Raw genomic sequence first — 21,789 nt, forward strand, 5'->3', positions numbered from 1 at the left:
AGAGTCTACTCGCAAAGAGATGGCTGCGTTCACCCTCATTTTACTAAACAAGACAAGGGGACTAAGTTTTTTGTTTGTTTTGTTTTGTTTTTTAAATAAGCAGTATGAGATTGAAGATGCTCTAGTATTGCAGCAATTTTTGAAGCTTTTCCAAGACATCTTGTGCCTTGCTCTGTTCCCTCCCCTTCCTGCTATTTTGCAGCTATATCCACTAGGGAATTGTATGGCAGGAAGATGTGATTTCATTTAGTTTGCCTGTGATTCCTGATTTCCACAGCACCTGGCTACAGCTGCAGCTCTGGGCTCCAGGTAAGTGCATTAGATAATTCAATCTAAAGCAGCTGGGTCCTAAGACAAGTCTTATATTATCAAAGCGTGATAATCCTGCTTAATTATTTACTATATGGTCAGATGTCTGTAGAGTTTGGAGTGGGAAAGGGGTAAGCTGTTTCCAAAATTCATTCTTGAGGAAGGGGCTAACCAGGAGATAAAAGCAGATTTGGAAACTCTTCTGCCAGAACGGTACAAATTGGCTGGGGAGAGAGATAAAGAGAATTAAATAAATCATAAGACTCATAGGAGAGCAAGAACAACAATCATAGGCTTTCTAGAGAAGCTTGCAATCAGATTATTTTGCATAAATTTTAATTCACACATTTTAAGATTTTGGCTGTGTTAATTTACACAATGTGGTAAAAAAAAAGTCCTTCAATATGTGTTGACAAAATATATAAAGTATACAATGTATAGAGCAAGTGAAAGAAAAGCTATTCAATAAAGAGTGAATAAAAAGATTCTTAGACTATCAAATATGGAAGAAATATTGGGAAGTTAGTTCATCCTTCGCTTATGGACAAAGAAGCTGAGACTCAGAGGTAAATATGCCCAGCTGGTTTTTGGCAGGTCTATTGAATATTAACATTGGGGAAGGAAGAATCTTCTAGACAGAAACAACTTTTACCGAGCGCTAGGACTACGATGCACTTGAAGAAAATTACTCTGGAGGGGCAGCTGGTAACTCTTTATCAAGAGATTCAGAAGTTTAGACAAAGCAAAGGAGAAAAACCCAGAAATAAGTTAACTAAGTAAGAATGCAAAAGCAAACAGACAGGAGTCTCTTGGGGTGAGCTGTATGTTTTAGTTACTCCTCCAGGAAAGTAGGTAAAAAGCCAGGAACTGCGTGGACTGGACACCACAGAGCAATCTGTCTTTGGGCATACTTCATACAACACTCATGAAAACGTGGAACTGCTGAGATCAGCGAAATCTGTAAGTTTTTGCGGCCAGGGGACCCGCGCCCCTCCCTGCCAGGCTCAGTCCCGGGGGAGGAGGGGCTGTCAGCTCCGGGAAGGAGAAGGGAGAATTGCAGTGGCTGCTCTTATCGGAAACTCATTCTACTGATTCAAACTCCAACCATAGATAGACTGAGACCAGACACCAGAGACTCTGAGAGCAGCCAGCCCAGCAGAGAGGAGACAGACATAGAAAAAAAACAACACGAAAAACTCCAAAATAAAAGCAGAGGATTTTTCCAGTTCTGGTGAACACAGAAAGGGGAAGGGCGGAGATCAGGCCTTGAGGCGCATATGCAAATCCCGAAGCAAGGCTGATCTCTCTGCCCTGTGAACCTTTCCTTAATGGCCCTGGTTGCTTTGTCTATTAGCATTTCAATAACCCATTAGATCTCTGAGGAGGGCCGTTTTTTTTTTTTTTTTTTTTTAAATCCTTTTTGCTTTTTCTAAAACAATTACTCTAAGAAGCTCAATACAGAAAGCTTCAAAGAATTGAAATTTGGGCACGTCAAGTCAAGAGCAGAACTAAGAGAGCTCTGAGACAAAAGGCAATAATCCAGTGGCTGAGAAAATTCACTAAACAACACAACTTCCCAAGAAAAGGGGGGTGTCCGCTCACAGCCACCATCCTGGTGGACAGGAAACACTCCTGCCCATCGCCAGCCCCATAGCCCAGAGCTGCCCCAGACAACCCAGTGTGACGGAAGTGCTTCAAATAACAGGCACACACCACAAAACTGGGTGTGGACATCAGCCTTCCCTGCAACCTCAGCTGAATGTCCCAGAGCTGGGAAGGGGGAGCAGTGTGAATTAACAGAGCCCCATTCAGCCATCATTTGAGCAGACTGGGAGCCTCCCAACACAGCCCAGCAGCCCAGAACTGCCCTGGGGGGATGGCACTCACCTGTGACATAGCACAGTCATCCCTCAACAGAGGACCCGGGGTGCACAGCCTGGAAGAGGGGCCCACTTGCAAGTCTCAGGAGCCATACGCCAATACCAAAGACTTGTGGGTCAGTGGCAGAGACAAACTGTGGCAGGACTGAACTGAAGGATTAGACTATTGCAGCAGCTTTAAAACTCTAGGATCATCAGGGAGATTTGATTGTTAGGGCCACCCCCCCTCCCCGACTGCCCAGAAACACGCCCCACATACAGGGCAGGCAACACCAACTACACACGCAAGCTTGGTACACCAATTGGGCCCCACAAGACTCACTCCCCCACTCACCAAAAAGGCTAAGCAGGGGAGATCTGGCTTGTGGAGAACAGGTGGCTCGTGGACGCCACCTGCTGGTTAGTTAGAGAAAGTGTACTCCACGAAGCTGTAGATCTGATAAATTAGAGATAAGGACTTCAACTGGTCTACAAACCCTAAAAGAACCCTATCAAGTTCAGCAAATGCCACGAAGCCAAAAACAACAGAAAATTATAAAGCATATGAAAAAACCAGACGATATGGATAACCCAAGCCCAAGCACCCAAATCAAAAGACCAGAAGAGACACACCACCTAGAGCAGCTACTCAAAGAACTAAAGATGAACAATGAGACCCTAGTACGGGATATGAAGGAAATCAAGAAGACCCTAGAAGAGCATAAAGAAGACATTGCAAGACTAAATAAAAAAATGGATGATCTTATGGAAATTAAAGAAACTGTTGACCAAATTAAAAAGATTCTGGACACTCATAGTACAAGACTAGAGGAAGTTGAACAACGAATCAGTGACCTGGAAGATGACAGAATGGAAAATGAAAGCATAAAAGAAAGAATGGGGAAAAAAATTGAAAAACTCGAAATGGACCTCAGGGATATGATAGATAATATGAAACGTCCGAATATAAGACTCATTGGTGTCCCAGAAGGGGAAGAAAAGGGTAAAGGTCTAGGAAGAGTATTCAAGGAAATTGTTGGGGAAAACTTCCCAAATCTTCTAAACAACATAAATACACAAATCATAAATGCTCAGCGAACTCCAAATAGAATAAATCCAAAAAAACCCACTCCGAGACATATACTGATCACACTGTCAAACATAGAAGAGAAGGAGCAAGTTCTGAAAGCAGCAAGAGAAAAGCAATTCACCACATACAAAGGAAACAGCATAAGACTAAGTAGTGACTACTCAGCAGCCACCATGGAGGCAAGAAGGCAGTGGCACGATATATTTAAAAATCTGAGTGAGAGGAATTTCCAGCCAAGAATACTTTATCCAGCAAAGCTCTCCTTCAAATTTGAGGGAGAGCTTAAATTTTTCACAGACAAAGAAATGCTGAGAGAATTTGCTAACAAGAGACCTGCCCTACTGGAGATACTAGAGGGAGCCCTACAGACAGAGAAACAAAGACAGGACAGAGAGACTTGGAGAAAGGTTCAGTACTAAAGAGATTCGGTATGGGTACAATAAAGGATATTAATAGAGAGAGGGAAAAATATGGCAAACATAATCCAAAGGATAAGATGGCCGATTCAAGAAATGCCTTCACGGTTTTAACGTTGAATGTAAATGGATTAAACTCCCCAATTAAAAGATATAGATTCGCAGAATGGATCAAAAAAAATGAACCATCAATATGTTGCATACAAGAGACTCATCTTAGACACAGGGACACAAAGAAACTGAAAGTGAAAGGATGGAAAAAAATATTTCATGCAAGCTACAGCCAAAAGAAAGCAGGTGTAGCAATATTAATCTCAGATAAAATAGACTTCAAATGCAGGGATGTTTTGAGAGACAAAGAAGGCCACTACATACTAATAAAAGGGGCAATTCAGCAAGAAGAAATAACAATCGTAAATGTCTATGCACCCAATCAAGGTGCCACAAAATACATGAGAGAAACATTGGCAAAACTAAAGGAAGCAATTGATGTTTCCACAATAATTGTGGGAGACTTCAACACATCACTCTCTCCTATAGATAGATCAACCAGACAGAAGACCAATAAGGAAATTGAAAACCTAAACAATCTGATAAATGAATTAGATTTAACAGACATCTACAGGACATTACATCCCAAATCACCAGGATACACATACTTTTCTAGTGCTCACGGAACTTTCTCCAGAATAGATCATATGCTGGGACATAAAACAAGCCTCAATAAATTTAAAAAGATTGAAATTATTCAAAGCACATTCTCTGACCACAATGGAATACAATTAGAAGTCAATAACCATCAGAGACTTAGAAAATTCACAAATACCTAGAGGTTAAACAACACACTCCTAAACAATCAGTGGGTTAAAGAAGAAATAGCAAGAGAAATTGCTAAATATATAGAGACGAATGAAAATGAGAACACAACATACCAAAACCTATGGGATGCAGCAAAAGCAGTGCTGAGGGGGAAATTTATAGCACTAAACGCATATATTAAAAAGGAAGAAAGAGCCAAAATCAAAGAACTAATGGATCAACTGAAGAAGCTAGAAAATGAACAGCAAACCAATCCTAAACCAAGTACAAGAAAAGAAATAACAAGGATTAAAGCAGAAATAAATGACATAGAGAACAAAAAAACAATAGAGAGGATAAATATCACCAAAAGTTGGTTCTTTGAGAAGATCAACAAGATTGACAAGCCCCTAGCTAGACTGACAAAATCAAAAAGAGAGAAGACCCATATAAACAAAATAATGAATGAAAAAGGTAACATAACTGCAGATCCTGAAGAAATTAAAAAAATTATAAGAGGATATTATGAACAACTGTATGGCAACAAACTGGATAATGTAGAAGAAATGGACAATTTCCTGGAAACATATGAACAACCTAGACTGACCAGAGAAGAAATAGAAGACCTCAACCAACCCATCACAAGCAAAGAGATCCAATCAGTCATCAAAAATCTTCCCACAAATAAATGCCCAGGGCCAGATGGCTTCACAGGGGAATTCTACCAAACTTTCCAGAAAGAACTGACACCAATCTTACTCAAACTCTTTCAAAACATTGAAAAAAATGGAACACTACCTAACTCATTTTATGAAGCTAACATCAATCTAATACCAAAACCAGGCAAAGATGCTACAAAAAAGGAAAACTACCGGCCAATCTCCCTAATGAATATAGATGCAAAAATCCTCAACAAAATACTTGCAAATCGAATCCAAAGACACATTAAAAAAATCATACACCATGACCAAGTGGGGTTCATTCCAGGCATGCAAGGATGGTTCAACATAAGAAAAACAATTAATGTATTACAACACATTAAAAACTCGAAAGGGAAAAATCAATTGATCATCTCAATAGATGCTGAAAAAGCATTTGACAAAATCCAACATCCCTTTTTGATAAAAACACTTCAAAAGGTAGGAATTGAAGGAAACTTCCTCAACATGATAAAGAGCATATATGAAAAACCCACAGCCAGCATAGTACTCAATGGTGAGAGACTGAAAGCCTTCCCTCTAAGATCAGGAACAAGACAAGGATGCCCGCTGTCACCACTGTTATTCAACATTGTGCTGGAAGTGCTAGCCAGGGCAATCCGGCAAGACAAAGAAATAAAAGGCATCCAAATTGGAAAAGAAGAAGTAAAACTGTCATTGTTTGCAGATGATATGATCTTATATCTAGAAAACCCTGAGAAATCGACGATACACCTACTAGAGCTAATAAACAAATTTAGCAAAGTAGCAGGATACAAGATTAATGCACATAAGTCAGTAATGTTTCTATATGCTAGAAATGAACAAACTGAAGAGACACTCAAGAAAAAGATACCATTTTCAATAGCAACTAAAAAAATCAAGTACCTAGGAATCAACTTAACCAAAGATGTAAAAGACCTATACAAAGAAAACTACATAACTCTACTAAAAGAAATAGAAGGGGACCTTAAAAGATGGAAAAATATTCCATGTTCATGGATAGGAAGGCTAAATGTCATTAAGATGTCAATTCTACCCAAACTCATCTACAGATTCAATGCAATCCCAATCAAAATTCCAACAACCTACTTTGCAGACTTGGAAAAGCTAGTTATCAAATTTATTTCGAAAGGGAAGATGCCTCGAATTGCTAAAGACACTCTAAAAAAGAAAAACGAAGTGGGAGGACTTACACTCCCTGACTTTGAAGCTTATTATAAAGCCACAGTTGCCAAAACAGCATGGTACTGGCACAAAGATAGACATATAGATCAATGGAATCGAATTGAGAATTCAGAGATAGACCCTCAGATCTATGGCCGACTGATCTTTGATAAGGCCCCCAAAGTCACCGAACTGAGCCATAATGGTCTTTTCAACAAATGGGGCTGGGAGAGTTGGATATCCATATCCAAAAGAATGAAAGAGGACCCCTACCTCACCCCCTACACAAAAATTAACTCAAAATGGACCAAAGATCTCAATATAAAAGAAAGTACCATAAAACTCCTAGAAGATAATGTAGGAAAACATCTTCAAGACCTTGTATTAGGAGGCCACTTCCTAGACTTTACACCCAAAGCACAAGCAACAAAAGAGAAAATAGATAAATGGGAACTCCTCAAGCTTAGAAGTTTCTGCACCTCAAAGGAATTTCTCAAAAAGGTAAAGAGGCAGCCAACTCAATGGGAAAAAATTTTTGGAAACCATGTATCTGACAAAAGACTGATATCTTGCATATACAAAGAAATCCTACAACTCAATGACAATAGTACAGACAGCCCAATTATAAAATGGGCAAAAGATATGAAAAGACAGTTCTCTGAAGAGGAAATACAAATGGCCAAGAAACACATGAAAAAATGTTCAGCTTCACTAGCTATTAGAGAGATGCAAATTAAGACCACAATGAGATACCATCTAACACCGGTTAGAATGGCTGCCATTAAACAAACAGGAAACTACAAATGCTGGAGGGGATGTGGAGAAATTGGAACTCTGATTCATTGTTGGTGGGACTGTATAATGGTTCAGCCACTCTGGAAGTCAGTCTGGCAGTTCCTTAGAAAACTAGATATAGAGCTACCATTCGATCCAGCGATTGCACTTCTCGGTATATACCCGGAAGATCGGAAAGCAGTGACACGAACAGATATCTGCACGCCAATGTTCATAGCAGCATTATTCACAATTGCCAAGAGATGGAAACAACCCAAATGTCCTTCAACAGATGAGTGGATAAATAAAATGTGGTATATACACACGATGGAATACTACGCGGCAGTAAGAAGGAACGATCTGGTGAAACATATGACAACATGGATGAACCTTGAAGACATAATGCTGAGCGAAATAAGCCAGGCACAAAAAGAGAAATATTATATGCTACCACTAATGTGAACTTTGAAAAATGTAAAACAAATGGTTTATAATGTAGAATGTAGGGGAACTAGCAGTAGAGAGCAATTAAGGAAGGGGGAACAATAATCCAAGAAGAACAGATAAGCTATTTAACGTTCTGGGGATGCCCAGAAATGACTATGGTCTGTTAATTTCTGATGGATGTAGTAGGAACAAGTTCACTGAAATGTTGCTATATTATGTAACTTTCTTGGGGTAAAGTAGGAACATGTTGGAAGTTAAGCAGTTATCTTAGGTTAGTTGTCTTTTTCTTACTCCCTTGTTAGGGTCTCTTTGAAATGTTCTTTTATTGTATGTTTGTTTTCTTTTTAACTTTTTTTTTCATACAGTCGATTTAAAAAAGAAGGGAAAATTAAAAAAAAAAAAAAAAGAAAGAAAAAAGACAAACAAGGAAAAAAAAAAAAAAGATGTAGTGCCCCCTTGAGGAGCCTGTGGAGAATGCAGGGGTATTTGCCTACCCCACCTTCATGGTTGCTAACATGACCACAGACATAGGGGACTGGTGGTTTGATGGGTTGAGCCCTCTACCATAAGTTTTACCCTTGGGAAGACGGTTGCTGCAAAGGAGAGGCTAGGCCTCCCTGTATTTGTGCCTAAGAGTCTCCTCCTGAATGCCTCTTTGTTGCTCAGATGTGGCCCTCTCTCTCTGGCTAAGCCAACTTGAAAGGTGAAATCACTGCCCTCCCCCCTACGTGGGATCAGACACCCAGGGAAGTGAATCTCCCTGGCAACGTGGAATATGACTCCCGGGGAGGAATGTAGACCCGGCATCATGGGACGGAGAACATCTTCTTGACCAAAAGGGGGATGTGAAAGGAAATGAAATAAGCTTCAGTGGCAGAGAGATTCCAAAACGAGCCGAGAGATCACTCTGGTGGGCACTCTTACGCACACTTTAGACAACCTTTTTTAGGTTCTAAAGAATTGGGGTAGCTGGTGGTGGATACCTGAAACTATTAAACTACAACCCAGAACCCATGAATCTCGAAGACAGTGGTATAAAAATGTAGCTTATGAGGGGTGACAGTGGGATTGGGAATGCCATAAGGACCAAACTCCACTTTGTTTAGTTTATGGATGGATGTGTAGAAAAGTAGGGGAAGCAAACAAACAGACAAAGGTACCCAGTGTTCTTTTTTACTTCAATTGCTCTTTTTCACTCTAATTATTATTCTTGTTATTTTTGTGTGTGTGCTAATGAAGGTGTCAGGGATTGATTTAGGTGATGAATGTACAACTATGTAATGGTACTGTAAACAATCGAAAGTACAATTTGTTTTATATGACTGCGTGGTATGTGAATATATCTCAATAAAATGATGATTAAAAAAAAAAAAAAAAAAAAAAAAAAAAGCAAACAGACAACCCAAGAACTCCAATGGCATCCTCCAGTCTGCATCCATTTGCCCTTCACCTGTTGTTATGTCATGTTTACGAGATCACAACAGCTGAAGATACAGACCAAGGGCTTGCAGGATCTCTCACTCCGTGCGCTCCACCATTCAGCCTGATGATTGCACCCAGTCTCTGTGCATTCACATTGATCACATTGGTCTGTCTAAGGCAGTGACTATTGCCTTTTCTTCAATATGCTACCCAGAGTGTTGCATGCCCAGTGAGTCTTCAGCAGCAATACTGCTTGACAGACTACAGATGACCTCACTTTTTTGGACATCTGTGATCAGTTTGTCCAACCTTTGGCAGTTGAAGCATTGCATCAGATAGGGTGTGGGTCTAGTATGTAACAGAGACCCCAAATGACAGTGGCTTAAGAGGGTTAGAAGTGACCTTTCTCATGTCAAAGCCCGGGCTGGTAGGGCAGGTAGGCTTGGTGGAGACCAGGCTTTTTCGATGCCCAAGTTGTTGCCGTCCTTTGAGGAGTCCAAGATGCTCACCATCAAGTGCACCCTCCAGCCTCAGCAACAGGAAAGAGGTCTTCTCTTCAAGGCCAGGGTCCAGAAGCTGCGCACATCACTCTCACTCCCTTCCACTGGCCAGGATTTCGTTTCATGGTCATATCTGGGCTGCATGGGAGGCCGGAAAATTTAGTCTTTGTTGAGGGCAGCCACGTGCCCAGCCAGAGTTTCTTCTACTATGGAGGAAGGCAAGGAAAGGTGTTGGAGACAATTTCCCATCTTGGCATTGACATGATTAGATTTACCACCCAGCCACCTTCCCCAAGGGATGAGTCACCCAGTTGGAACCAGGGTAATACTTTATTCATTCATTCATTCACCTATTCATTCAACAAATACTTGACTGTGAGGTACCAAAAATAAGACAGTGGAAAGATGCAGTGGATATCTCCAAAAAGCTGTAACCCAGGGTGCTGCCTAATAATTTCTGTGGGTGAGGTGATGTGGAGACAGATTCTAGAGCAAGTCGGGCAAGGAGGGGAGGCTGCGGCAGCAATCCAGCCAAAAGAAGAGGGAGCACAAGGATAGATGGAGACAGGGGTGGGGTCTTTGCTTTGTACCTGCTGGGGAAAGACATAACACAGGAATTAAAAGCTGAGGGTAAAATTGTAGTTGAGCTAATGAAACACAATATCTGACCCATGGCTTTGTGAGAAACACAAATATAATTTGTTCATCTTCTCAATAACATGTTAATGTGAGTTCCACAGTATTCCTTATACAAACTCTTCATATTCCTCTCCTAAAATTTCTTATTAGAGATAAGGTCATAACTAATTTCACTGCTTATTTGGGAGTAAAACATCCTCAGTTACTCAAAACTATTTGTTGAAGGGAGTCTACATGCTAGGCACCAGGTGTAAGCAAGACAGATACAATTCTATCTGTTCTTGTAAATGAATTATAGAAGGATAAATGTTTGTGTTTATGTTAGGGTTTCTCCAGCTGGAGAACAGAATGGAGTTTACCCGAATGTGACATCTTTATGAGCTTGAGACCTTTCAATTACTAGAATAATAAAAAATGTTTTATTGTTGGACCACACATTTTGAAAAATTTTAAATGGGAAAAGACTAAACTTCCCAAAAGGTTGGTTGGTGGAATTTGAGATTTGACTACTGATGGTCACTCCTGCGTGAAACTCAGGAGGACTGTGTAGGTTATGCATGGAATTTGGCTCAAAGAAAACTCGACTCAGTTTCCTGAAATGGAATGAGTTTGTGATTTCAAAGGGAAACATCTGCTTTTCCTTTTCCAAAAAATACTCTATTTGCAACTGGATCCTGTGTTATTTAGAGGATTCCACAAGATGGCAAGCAAATCCTTTGGATGATGCAAAGTCTAGCAGGTTTAAAAAATTATGTATCTAGAAATATCTTCACAGACACTGTTTTTTTAAGGAGAAACTCCCATCTTTATTTGCATGTACTCGCTTATAGCCTTTGTCAAACTGCATATGTAATTACATAGGTACATTCATAATGTGCGTAGCATTTTAGTCCACTCTTCTTTGATTAACACAACATATGCCTTTTACAAATTTCTGCACGACCTTCATGGTTATTTCAGTGGATACCTAATATTTTACTTACTATTCTCCATAGTTACCTATTATGCAGTGCACACATTTTCACTATCATAGATTATGCTGTAGTTAATGTCTATGGCACGTAATATTTTGATTATTGAGGAGAACTCTAGGGATGGGGTTACTGGGTTGAAGATATGGACATCTTTTGCTCTTTAGCTTTCCCAGTAGTAGTGCAGATTTACATTGCCGATGGCCGTATATGATGGATCTGGCTTCTGACCAATTGCACTACCTTATGTTATTTTTTAAAGTCCTAATATGTCCAACATGATACATTCATTCCATTCAACAAATGCATATTCAATCAACAGCTTCAGGTTTAATTTTGAGTACTGGGAATGCAATAATGAGGAAAATACAGTTGGGTTGGGGAGTAAGATTTTTAATCATATAATCGCAGAGATAGGTGTAAAACCCCAACTTAGACAGGTCTAAGAAAATGAGAGGCATGGCGTATGTGCTCCTTAATGGGAGAGATGTGACCCCATTGGAGGATCCCACGAATCCCTGGTGTACAGGTGGCTGCCACAGGCCCTTGACACATGCCCTTCCCTGTGTTAGGAACACTCTGCCTAATTAATGTCCCCTCCTTTCTCAGCTCCCACATCTCTACCCAGGCATCGTCCCGGCTCCTGATACAGTCACGACCCCACTCACTGCATGAGACTGGAAAACAAATCCATAGGCTGAGGGGTAGGCTGCGTTATCAGACAAAAGAACCTTACGTTGTTCTCCCAAACCACGAACCTTGTTCACAGAAGCTGCCTGTGAAAACAAAACCTTAACTCAGAGGAATGCGTCTAAACACAGCGGGACCACTTGGCCTGTTTTACAATTTATAATGTGCGTTCATGCACAGTATGATCCCATTTGGTCTCTACAACAACCTGGTCAGAAAGGTAGCATTCATATCTTCTCGGGCTCGGAAAGTGGTTTGCCCAACGTCAAACAGTAAATAAAAGGGTATCCTGACTTCATAGATGGCTTTTCCATTGACTGCTCTCCATTCAGGGAGGTCCCATCATGTGTGTCACTTTCTGAGGACCATTTCCTTCTGATTGTAATGAGATTTTAAACCTTGCCTGCCCTGACCGTGTTCTGCGTATCTTTGAGTATCCCTATTACTATCAGAAATATATTATGAAAATTAAGATTATTGTCTGATTGGAACATGAAACAACTTTACATTTTTTTGTTTAACTTATATGCTGTTAGAAGAGAGTATGTGTATCTTTATTGGGCTTTTCTTGTTTCAATTTGTGACTGTTACTGATTTTTCCTATATGGAAATATACCTACCTCTTTTGTTGGAAAGAACATTAAAATTGAATACATTTTAATTAAAAAAAAATTTTAAGGTGCCTGTTTCTAATAGTGAATGGCTCACCCGTTTCCCACAGCGAGGAGCAGAGGCTACGTCAGGGACAAAGGTTTCTCCTTTCTGTTTGTGTTTTCCTCTTTCAGTCCAGACTCTGCCTTCTGCACCATGAGAAGCATCTGGTGGGTGATCCTGGCCACAGGAGTCTGCGTGGGGAGCAAAAACTCACAGGACACATGTAGCCAAGGGCATCCTGGCATCCCCGGGAATCCTGGCCACAATGGTCTGCCCGGGAGAGATGGACGAGATGGAGCAAAAGGTGACAAAGGGGATGCAGGTACGTGCCACCACGTGGCCTTCAGCTGTCCTTCCATCTGCCCCTTTCATTCCTTTTATTTTTTACTTCATTCATTCATCCATCCATCCATAAGGTCATCTGCTACGCATTCACCCCTCCCACATCCATCCCCCCAACACAGCAAACATTTATTGAGAGCCCACTCCATCCCAGACTCGGTGCTAGGTGCTGGGGCATGGATTGTTGAATTATGTACCCTAGAAATACATGTTCTTAATTTTAATCCATCCCTGTGGGTGTGAAGCTGTCGTAAATAGGAACTTTCAAAGATGCTATGTTTAGTTAAGGTGTGGCCACCTGAATCACCGGAGACCTTGTAGAGAAAGCCACGTGGAGGGACAGAAGCTGGAAGTCACAAAACCCAGAAGAGAAAGGAGAGGACATGAGCATGTGCATTGCCATGTGCCAGAAAAGCCAAGGACCAAGGATGGCCGGCAGCCAGCCCCAGAAAACCACAGGCTTTGGGGAGAAAACATCACCTTGCTGATGCCTGGATTTTGGACTTCTAGCCTCAAAACCATGAGTCAATAAATTCCCATTGTTTAAGCCAACCCATCGTATGATATTTGTCTTAGCAGCTGAGAAACTAAGATGTGAAGATACGGTGCAGGACAAGCCCAGAGTCCCCCACCTTCACAGGCTTCCTCATTTGTGGGCCCACCTGTGTGTGAGCCTCATCCCTGACACCACAGGGCCATTTCCAAAGCATGGGATGTCTGGAGCGCCTTGCCGCAGGCAACAGGTGTGAGGTGTCTTTGACAACATGGGACCTGAGGAGAGATGCATTGCTAAGTATTTGGGAGAGTGCACCAGGTGAGAGACAGCACCTGGATGCTGCTAGCTCAGGTGGCAAAGAGGAACTGAGAAGCCAGACATGGACGACGCCTGGAAGCCACTCGGTTGCTACATGGGGTTCGGTGCCGTATGTCGGGACCCCATGCAAGAGTCTGGGAATTGGGGGACAGAATCTGGCCTCTGAGAGGGAGCTTTGCAACACCAAGTGTGAGTGGTTTCCATAACAGCCGCTGTGAGGCTTGGTTTCTAGGGGGGAGTTCCTTTCTTGAGCTCTGGTCTTGACCTAGGGTCATACACTTAAGAGATCATAAACACATGCTTCTTAAGTATCCACTTGAGACAGGATCCGCTGATCCACTTGAGGACAGGAAGAAAACAGGAAAACTTCTGCTGATATTTTCAAAGGTTAATTTAGGTGGAAAAAATTAAGCTCTTAAAATATTTAGTGCATGGATTAGCATTGTGGCCTTGCTTGGTCCATTTGCAGATGGCATGAGTGGTTTGAGGTATGAACTCGGTTCTGTGGGAGGAGGGGAAGCTCTGCACTGCAGACAGGCTGGCGGGAAAGCCTCACCTGCTCATTTACTAACAGTGCAGTGAGGCTTATTGCACCTCCTTGTGCCCAGGGCAGTGGATTTTCAAAATATATTATTAATTATACAAATACATGGATATCTAAAAATACTCCTGCGAAGAAATGGCAGATAGAAGGTAGGCCTGGTAATGCAAGCATTAATGAGATTAAGAAGAAATTAGCAGAACTACTTAGCAAGAAATAAATTAGCAGAAAGAGAGCAAAGCTGACATTCCTACTCTTTTTACCAGGAAAAAGCCATGATGAACTAGTCGGATCTGATGAGGAGCCTGCCAAAAAACTGGAAAGTATTGAGACTTTGGGGGCATATGAATTTATATTTACATTTATTAATGCAAATCTCACCCTAGCTGTACATTGTACTATGAGGTATTAGTTAATAATAGAAAGAAGCACCCCAATTAATAAGACTTTCAGGGTTCAGTGTAGAACATGAACAAAAACCATTATCATTTTTTTCAGCAATTTAATAAGTTATGATTCTCAATGCAATAGTATAAAAAATTCACTAAACTTAATGATAAACATTTCGAAGCCCCTTGATATTTCTTAATCATATCAGAGGATAAGATATTCTGGCTTTATTAAAATGATTGAAATAATGCACAGTAAATGACTTGAGAGTAGACTGAAATTAATGCTTTTACCAGCAGATGCTGTTGGAATATGGATTAAAAAAAGCATTGGTTAATTGGAGAAAGGAGTCTCAGAAAAAAAATTGCATAATATGAGAAGTCTGCTCTCCAGCTGAATGAAAGTCTAGGTGTTTCTAACACATCTCAGCTGATGGCATCTGCTATTCTAATGGTTTACTGAATGGACTGGATGAAGCAGAGGACCTGGAAGCAACTGTATTTCCTGCAGCCTCTGCCCTGCAGATCTGCTCTGGGATGTCTGTCTTAATGGCAAATCCATGCCGTTATGGTCACTTTTAGCTATCAGACCAGTCTCATTTCCAAGAAGCAAAAAGCTCAGTTCAAGTTAATAGCAAAACCTCAGCTTTACTGAAATCAAGTCTTCTACCCCTCCACGGGGACCACAGTGGGATGTGTGCATGCATGTGTGTACGTGTGTGTGTGTGTGTGTGTGTGTGCACACTCAGGATACATCTAGGTCTTCACGATTCCTCCACCTTGCACACCAGCTCTTCTGCCCGACTGCTGGTTCAGCCTTGGACTGCAGAGTTAGGACGGGGTGGGGAGAAGAGGCAGAAGATAGCACATACTTGGTGCACCGTACTCTGGCACTGGTGCCCTCTGAGGCAGCTGCCCCACTGCTGGCTTCTCTCTTGTGCAGTGCTTTGGGGTTCCCTGTGAGCCTCCTTCTGTGCCACTCCTTGAAGTGCACAATGGCCTCCCTACCCACTAGTGCCTGGGGGCCTCGGCTTCTTCACGCAGACTCTCTCTTCCGGGGTCCCCTTTCCTCAGTAGGCAGTTTTCTTGGGCAGGGTCCATTCCCAAGATCTCCAGCCTGGCTCCTCTGGAGGCACCCACACCCCCTGCAGGAAAACTCAGCACCTTCTCCCTGCCAGAACCAGGGGTCTGGGCATTGCCAGTGCCGCTGTCCTCTTTGCTCTGCCATCTGGGCATCTGCAGCTGGCCTCTTCTTTAGATGCTGCTAGTTGAAAGTCAGGCACTGGTCTCTGAGACCTCAGACCCCCAGGGTCACATCCACACCCACTTCAGTCCCAGGGCAATATTTCTGCAGCTCAGCAGGCTTCTGGCCAGGGGAACATGCAGGGGCGAGGTCAGAGTCTCAACTTCTGGCACTCATCCTCTCTCTCTGACCCAACAGTGGCTGTGTCCTTGTGCGTTTTATTTCCGAATAGATGGAGTTTTAATTCTTTTAATTTTTATTAGCAACTATTTTATATACACAAAAGGAGATATAGATGGTAGGTACAGATTACAGATAGATAGGTATGAAGTTGGTAGATAGATATATAGATATAGATAGATAATCAATGGAAAATAGATGATGGGTAGATGATAGATAGTCATAGACAGCTAAATTATAGATATAGATAGGTAGATAAATGATTGATAATAGACAGATATAGATATAGATATAAATAAAGAGGAATAAGATAAAGACTCATATATCCAAGAACAGATTTCTTTCCTTCTGCCCTATTGAATCTCCTTCCTCCCCAGAGGTACCTGTTTGTGCTGGTAGGAATCTGTTATGTACCCAGAAAAGACCATGTTCTTTTCATCCATTCTTGTGGGGGCAGACTGACTGTGGGTGGGACCTTTTGGTTAGGCTATTTCAATTGAGATGTGACCCAGCCCATTCAAGGTGGGTCTTAGTCCTTTACTGGAGTCCTCTGTGAAGAGGATAAAAGACAGTAAAAGCCCAGAGAACTGAGAGAGAAATGCCCCAGGAGAAATAAGCAAGGACCCACAGGAACAGAGAGAGAAAGCCACTGAAACCAGAACCCAGGAGAGAAGGATCAGAAGACGTCACCATGTGCCTTCCCAGGTGACAGAGGAACCCTGGCTGCCAGCAGCCTTTCCTCAGAGAAGAGATCTTCCTCTAGATGCCTTAATTTGGACATTTTCATGGCCTCAGAACTGTAAATTTATAACCTAATAAATCCCCTTTGAGAAAGAAGAAACATGAAAACATTATACTCAGTGAAATAAGCAAGCACATAAGAACAAATATTGTATGATATTACTTAAAAGAGATATCCAGAAATAGCAAATCTGCAGAGACAGAAAGTAGATTAGAGGTTACTAGGGGCAGGGGAGAGCGGTAATCTCAGTTTGCCTGAGGTGCTCTCACAAATACCACAACCTTATTTTTACTTAATGGGAATTCGTTGGCTCATGGTTTTGAGGCTAGAAGAAGTTTGAAATTGAGAAGTCAGCAAGGCAAGGCTTTCTCCCCAAAGCCTATATACTCTGGTGGCGGCTGCTGACAACGCTTAGGATTTCTTGTCCGTATTTTTGCCTCCCATCTCCTTTCTTGCATGGGTGACTTCTGGGTTCTCTTTATAAGGCCTCCAGTAACAAGGCTTCATTCAATTGGCCACAACTTAACTAAAAATAACATCTTCAAGAGGTCCCATGTACCATGGGCTCACATCCTCAGGAATGGATTCAGATTGAGAACATGTCTATGTTGGGGTACATAATTCAATCTACCACAAGGGGAAAGGGGGAGTATATGTTTGCTGGATATGGAGTGTTTATAAATAAAATTTAAAACTCCTCCCTCACCTGTTCCCCACGTGGGTCTCCCACGCCAACTCGATCAGTGACGGTCACCACCAGCCTAAGGCGCTGCTCCTGCAAGTTCCCTCCAGTGCCGCCTTTGCATCCCAAAGAGTGTCATGTCACCAGGGATCACCCACGTTTTCAGAGACCTAGTGAACCACCCACCCCACCTCTCCACAAGAGTGATGGAGAAGGAAAAGGATCAAGACAGTTCCTCAGACCCCAGCATTCAGATCACGCCATGAGTACTCCTTACATGAGAAGAATGCCGCCATGCTCCTGTGGCACGTCTTCCCTTCCTTACCTGCCTTTCCATGCACTCCTGGTGCATCCTGGAGCTGGGTGCTTGGGAAGTCCACTAGGCTCTTCCAGTAATTTGCTTAATGGTCTTGCTCCTCTGTCTTGTCTTCCTCTCTCCATTTACACTTCCATAGGGAGGATGATGCATGGCAAAACTGGGAGCCACTCCAACAACTCTCCAGTAGCCATTATTGTTGGAGACCAATGTTTAGAAAAATCTGAATTGGACTGTTTTTTGAATTGCCTGTTTTCTTCTTTCCCACCCAGGAGAACCAGGACTCCCTGGAGGTCCAGGGAAGGCTGGGATGAATGGAGAGAAAGGAGAACAAGGTCAGAAATTGTTTTCCTTTCAATGAGTTAAGGATCAATGAATTAACTATCAATGAATTAACAATAATTTCTAAGTGTTTACCAAGAGTAAGTCCTTTACTAGGCTCTGAGGATGATGCAGAGTCAAAGGCAACACAGTGTTTGCCCTCAAGAAACTTAGGGTTTAGTGCATGGCTGGCAGGCTTTTTCTGCAAAAGGTCAGAGAGTAAGTATCTGCAGTTTTGTGGGTCATATCTTCTCTGTCACAGCTACTCAACTCTGCTGTGTGTAGCAAAAAACAGCCAAACACATTATGTAAATGAATAAATGTGGCTGTGTTCCTCTAAGCTTTAAGTATGAAAACTGACGTTTGAATTCCATATAATTTTCATGCATCACAAAATATTACTTGTGGCCATTTAAAGATGTAGCCATTCTTAGCTTGTAGAACATTCAAAAACAGGAGGCAGGCTGGATTTGGCCCATGGGCCTTAGTTTGCTGAGCCCCAATTTAGTGGGTGAGATTGAATTTTGACTCAGTGGATTGGCAACACTGCAGGGAGAAGTGGCACTTGAACTGGGCCTTGAAGGGCGGGGAGGACTCAGCAGCTGGAGATTGGGAGAGAGAATGGTAACATGGCAAACGTAAAATGTTCACTACGTGCTAGATTGTTCTAAGTGCTTTTCACATACTGACTCACTTCAGTAACCATTTAAGTTAGGTACTGTTATTATCCCAGATTTACAGATGAGGACAGACAGACATGGGAGGGCACTTATCTTGCCTGACTCCCACGGTGCCTGTGGTGGAGGCAGGATTGAATCCTGGCATTGATCCCAGAATCCATATCCATGCTTACAACTACGGCTTGGCAGTGTGGGTGGAGGGAACAGGGAAGCCCCAGGTGCCTTAGTTTTCTGCTACTGTAACAAAGTGCCACATACTGGATGATTTAAGTAATAGAAATTCATTGTCTCACAGCTCTGGAGGCTATAACTGAGGAGTTGAAAGGGCCAGGCTCCCTCTGCAGTCTGGAGAGAAGAACCTGTTCCCTGCTCCCTCCTGGCTGCTGCAGTGGCCGGCAATCCTTGGTGTCTCTTGGCGAGTGGCAGCGTGGCTCAGCCTCTGCCTCCATCATGTGCCCGTCTCTCTCTCTATCTCTGTCCCTGTCTTGCTGACTGTGTTCAAATTCTCTCTTCTTATAAAGACCCCAGCCATATTGGATCAGGACCCACTCTAATACAGTTTGGCCTCATTTTTTTTTTTAATTCATTTTTATTGAGATACATTCACATACCATACAGTCATACAAAACAAAGCGTACATTCAATTGTTTACAGTACCATTGTATAGTTGTACATTCATCACCAAAATTAATTTTTGACATTTTCATTACCACACACACAAAAATAATAAGATTAAAAATTAAAGTGAAAAAGAACAATTAAAGTAAAAAAGAACACTGGGTGCCTTTTTTTTTTCTTCCCCAATTTTTCTACTCATCCACCATAAACTGGACAAAGGGGAGTGTGGGCCTTATGGCTTTCCCAATCACAGACACCCCTCATAAGCTACATTTTTATACAATCATCTACAAGATTCATGGGTTCTGGGTTGTAGTTTGATAGTTTCAGGTATTTACTGCTAGCTATTCCAATTCATTAGAACCTAAAAAGGGTTGTCTATATTGTGCATAAGAGTGCCCACCAGAGTGACCATTCGGCTCCTTTTGGAATCTCTCGGCTACTGAAGCTTATTTCATTTCCTTTCACATCCCCCTTTTGGTCAAGAAGATGTTCTCCATCCCACGATGCCGGGTCTAGATTCCTCCCCAGGAGTCGTATTCCACGTTGCCAGCGAGATTCACTCCCCTGGGTGTAAGATCCTACGTAGCGGGGAGGGTAGTGATTTGCCAAGTTGGTTTGGTTTCATCTTAACTAACATCATCTTCAAAATCCTATTTACAAATAAGCTCACATTCACTGGACTGGGAGTTAGGACTTGAACATGACTTTTTGGAGGACACGATTCAATCCATATCACCGAGCATACATGTAGAACGATGAATTGCACAATTGGATGGGTAGATTGGAAAAGCTTAAAGGGCTGGAAGGAGAGAGCAGTGCATGATACCCTAATGACCTCATTTTGTGTTCATTCCAGTGAGGATGTTTTTAGAGGGTGTCATGTAATTAGAGCTGAGCATCAGTTAACTGAAAGCAGCCTTAGTAACAATTTCCTGCGTTAGCCTGCCTTTGGCAGTATGTTCCAAGAATATCCCAAGAATGGGCATTCTTTAGTGGTCAATGGTAGACATAGATGGTCAAGAGTTGTGATTTTGAATGTGAGCCCCGACACTAATTTAGTAGACAAGAATCAAAAGATATTTTGTGTTCGTATATATGTGGGCAAATTGAGAGTAAGTTAATTTTCAAACCCCGAGCATGTACTGTAGCTGCGTATTCCTTTTCTTGTTTGTATGTTCACTGATGGAAAATCCAAAGTTGTTTTCCCCAAGGTGATGTTTCACAAGTCATCTGTTCCTTTATTCTCCCTGTCTCCATTTTTAGGGGCAGATGGAAGAGTCGAGGCCAAAGGCATCAAAGGGGAACAAGGCTCCAGAGGACCACCGGGAAAACATGGGCCCAAGGGGTTTGTCGGCCCCATGGGGGAGAAAGGCCTCCAAGGAGAGACTGGTCCTCAGGGGCCAAAGGGGTATAAAGGGGACGTGGGTCCCACTGGGCCAGAAGGCTTAAAGGGCAACGCTGGGCCTTCGGGTCCAATCGGTCTGCCTGGCCCTGTGGGCCCCATTGGAAAGCCCGGCCCTAGAGGAGAGGCCGGGCCCTTGGGGCCCCAGGGTGAGCCAGGAGCCCGAGGAATGAGAGGCTGGAAAGGGGATCGAGGCGAGAAAGGGAAAATCGGGGAGACTCCCATCCCTCCCAAAAGCGCTTTCACGGTGGGGCTCACAGTGCTGAGCAAGTTTCCTTCTTCGGATGTTCCCATTAAATTTGATCGAATCTTATATAACGAATTCAACCATTACAACGTAGCTACAGGGAAATTCACTTGCCACATTGCTGGGGTCTATTACTTCACCTACCACATCACTGTTTTCTCCAGGAACGTTCAGGTCTCTTTGGTCAAAAATGGGGTGAAAGTGCTGCACACCAAGGACGGTTATATGAGCTCTGAGGACCAGGCCTCGGGGGGCATCATTTTGGAGCTGAAGCTCGGGGATGAGGTGTGGCTGCAGGTGAGTGGAGGAGAGAGGTTTAATGGCCTGTTTGCAGATGAAGATGATGACACGACCTTCACGGGCTTCTTCTTGTTCAGCAGCTGAGGATGGAGAAGAGTTTATACCCTGGCCTCACTCCCCATCAAAATCAGCTTGGTGAAGGAGTCACTAGATGGCTTTACTGTAGCAATTACTCTACTTATTGCAATCTTCATAAGAAGGTGAACATGGGAGTGTTATTCCTAAAACTGATTTTGTGAAACTTACTATCTTTCCAAGAATAAACTTTAAAAAAATGCTTGCATGGTGTATTATAATCTAATACTTTTCGTCATTCCCATTTTCTTTTGCATGCTTGTTTTTTTCTGGTGGGAAGAGTGTTCTGATATCATTTGAGTGCTCTGGGAGCCATATTGTGATGATTTCTCTCTCATCCGTGTGTGTGAGGATATCAGGGAGAAAGGAAAGAAAATGTTCACTTCATTTAATGACTGATATGAGTTTTAGGCTGGTAACAATGAGGCATCTGAGAAAGCTACAGAACACTGCTCATTTT

At 42.4% G+C, this 21,789-nt stretch overlaps 1 protein-coding gene across 3 annotated transcripts; it reads left to right on the forward strand.

Moving 5' to 3' along the window:
• The first annotated feature begins 286 nt into the window (after nt 1-286).
• On the forward strand, nt 287-21,532 carry C1QTNF9 (C1q and TNF related 9). Of its 3 annotated transcripts, none has more exons than XM_037800313.1 (5): nt 287-309; nt 12,566-12,756; nt 17,956-18,018; nt 20,569-21,251; nt 21,335-21,532. In XM_037800313.1, the coding sequence occupies exons 2-5, from the start codon at nt 12,588-12,590 to the stop codon at nt 21,491-21,493; spliced, it is 1,074 nt and encodes a 357-aa protein (XP_037656241.1). In that variant the 5' UTR covers nt 287-309; nt 12,566-12,587; the 3' UTR covers nt 21,494-21,532. The 3 variants fall into 3 exon arrangements, with proteins under 3 accessions (XP_037656241.1, XP_037656240.1, XP_037656242.1); XM_037800312.1 differs by lacking the exon at nt 287-309 and adding an exon at nt 1,221-1,269; XM_037800314.1 differs by lacking the exon at nt 287-309 and adding an exon at nt 1,221-1,269 and having other exon boundaries at nt 20,569-21,415.
• Nucleotides 21,533-21,789: the final 257 nt, after the last annotated feature.

The sequence above is a fragment of the Choloepus didactylus genome, chromosome 12 (assembly GCF_015220235.1).
Source record: "Choloepus didactylus isolate mChoDid1 chromosome 12, mChoDid1.pri, whole genome shotgun sequence".
NCBI classification, from domain to species: domain Eukaryota; kingdom Metazoa; phylum Chordata; class Mammalia; order Pilosa; family Megalonychidae; genus Choloepus; species Choloepus didactylus.

Coding starts and splice junctions, on each gene's coding strand:
- C1QTNF9 (XM_037800313.1), top strand. CDS start 12,588: ATGAGAAGCATCTGGTGGGTGATCCTGGCCACAGGAGTCTGCGTGGGG. Junction 12,757..17,955: donor AGGTGACAAAGGGGATGCAG/GTACGTGCCACC, acceptor TTTCCCACCCAG/GAGAACCAGGACTCCCTGGA. Junction 21,252..21,334: donor GGGATGAGGTGTGGCTGCAG/GTGAGTGGAGGA, acceptor CTTGTTCAGCAG/CTGAGGATGGAGAAGAGTTT.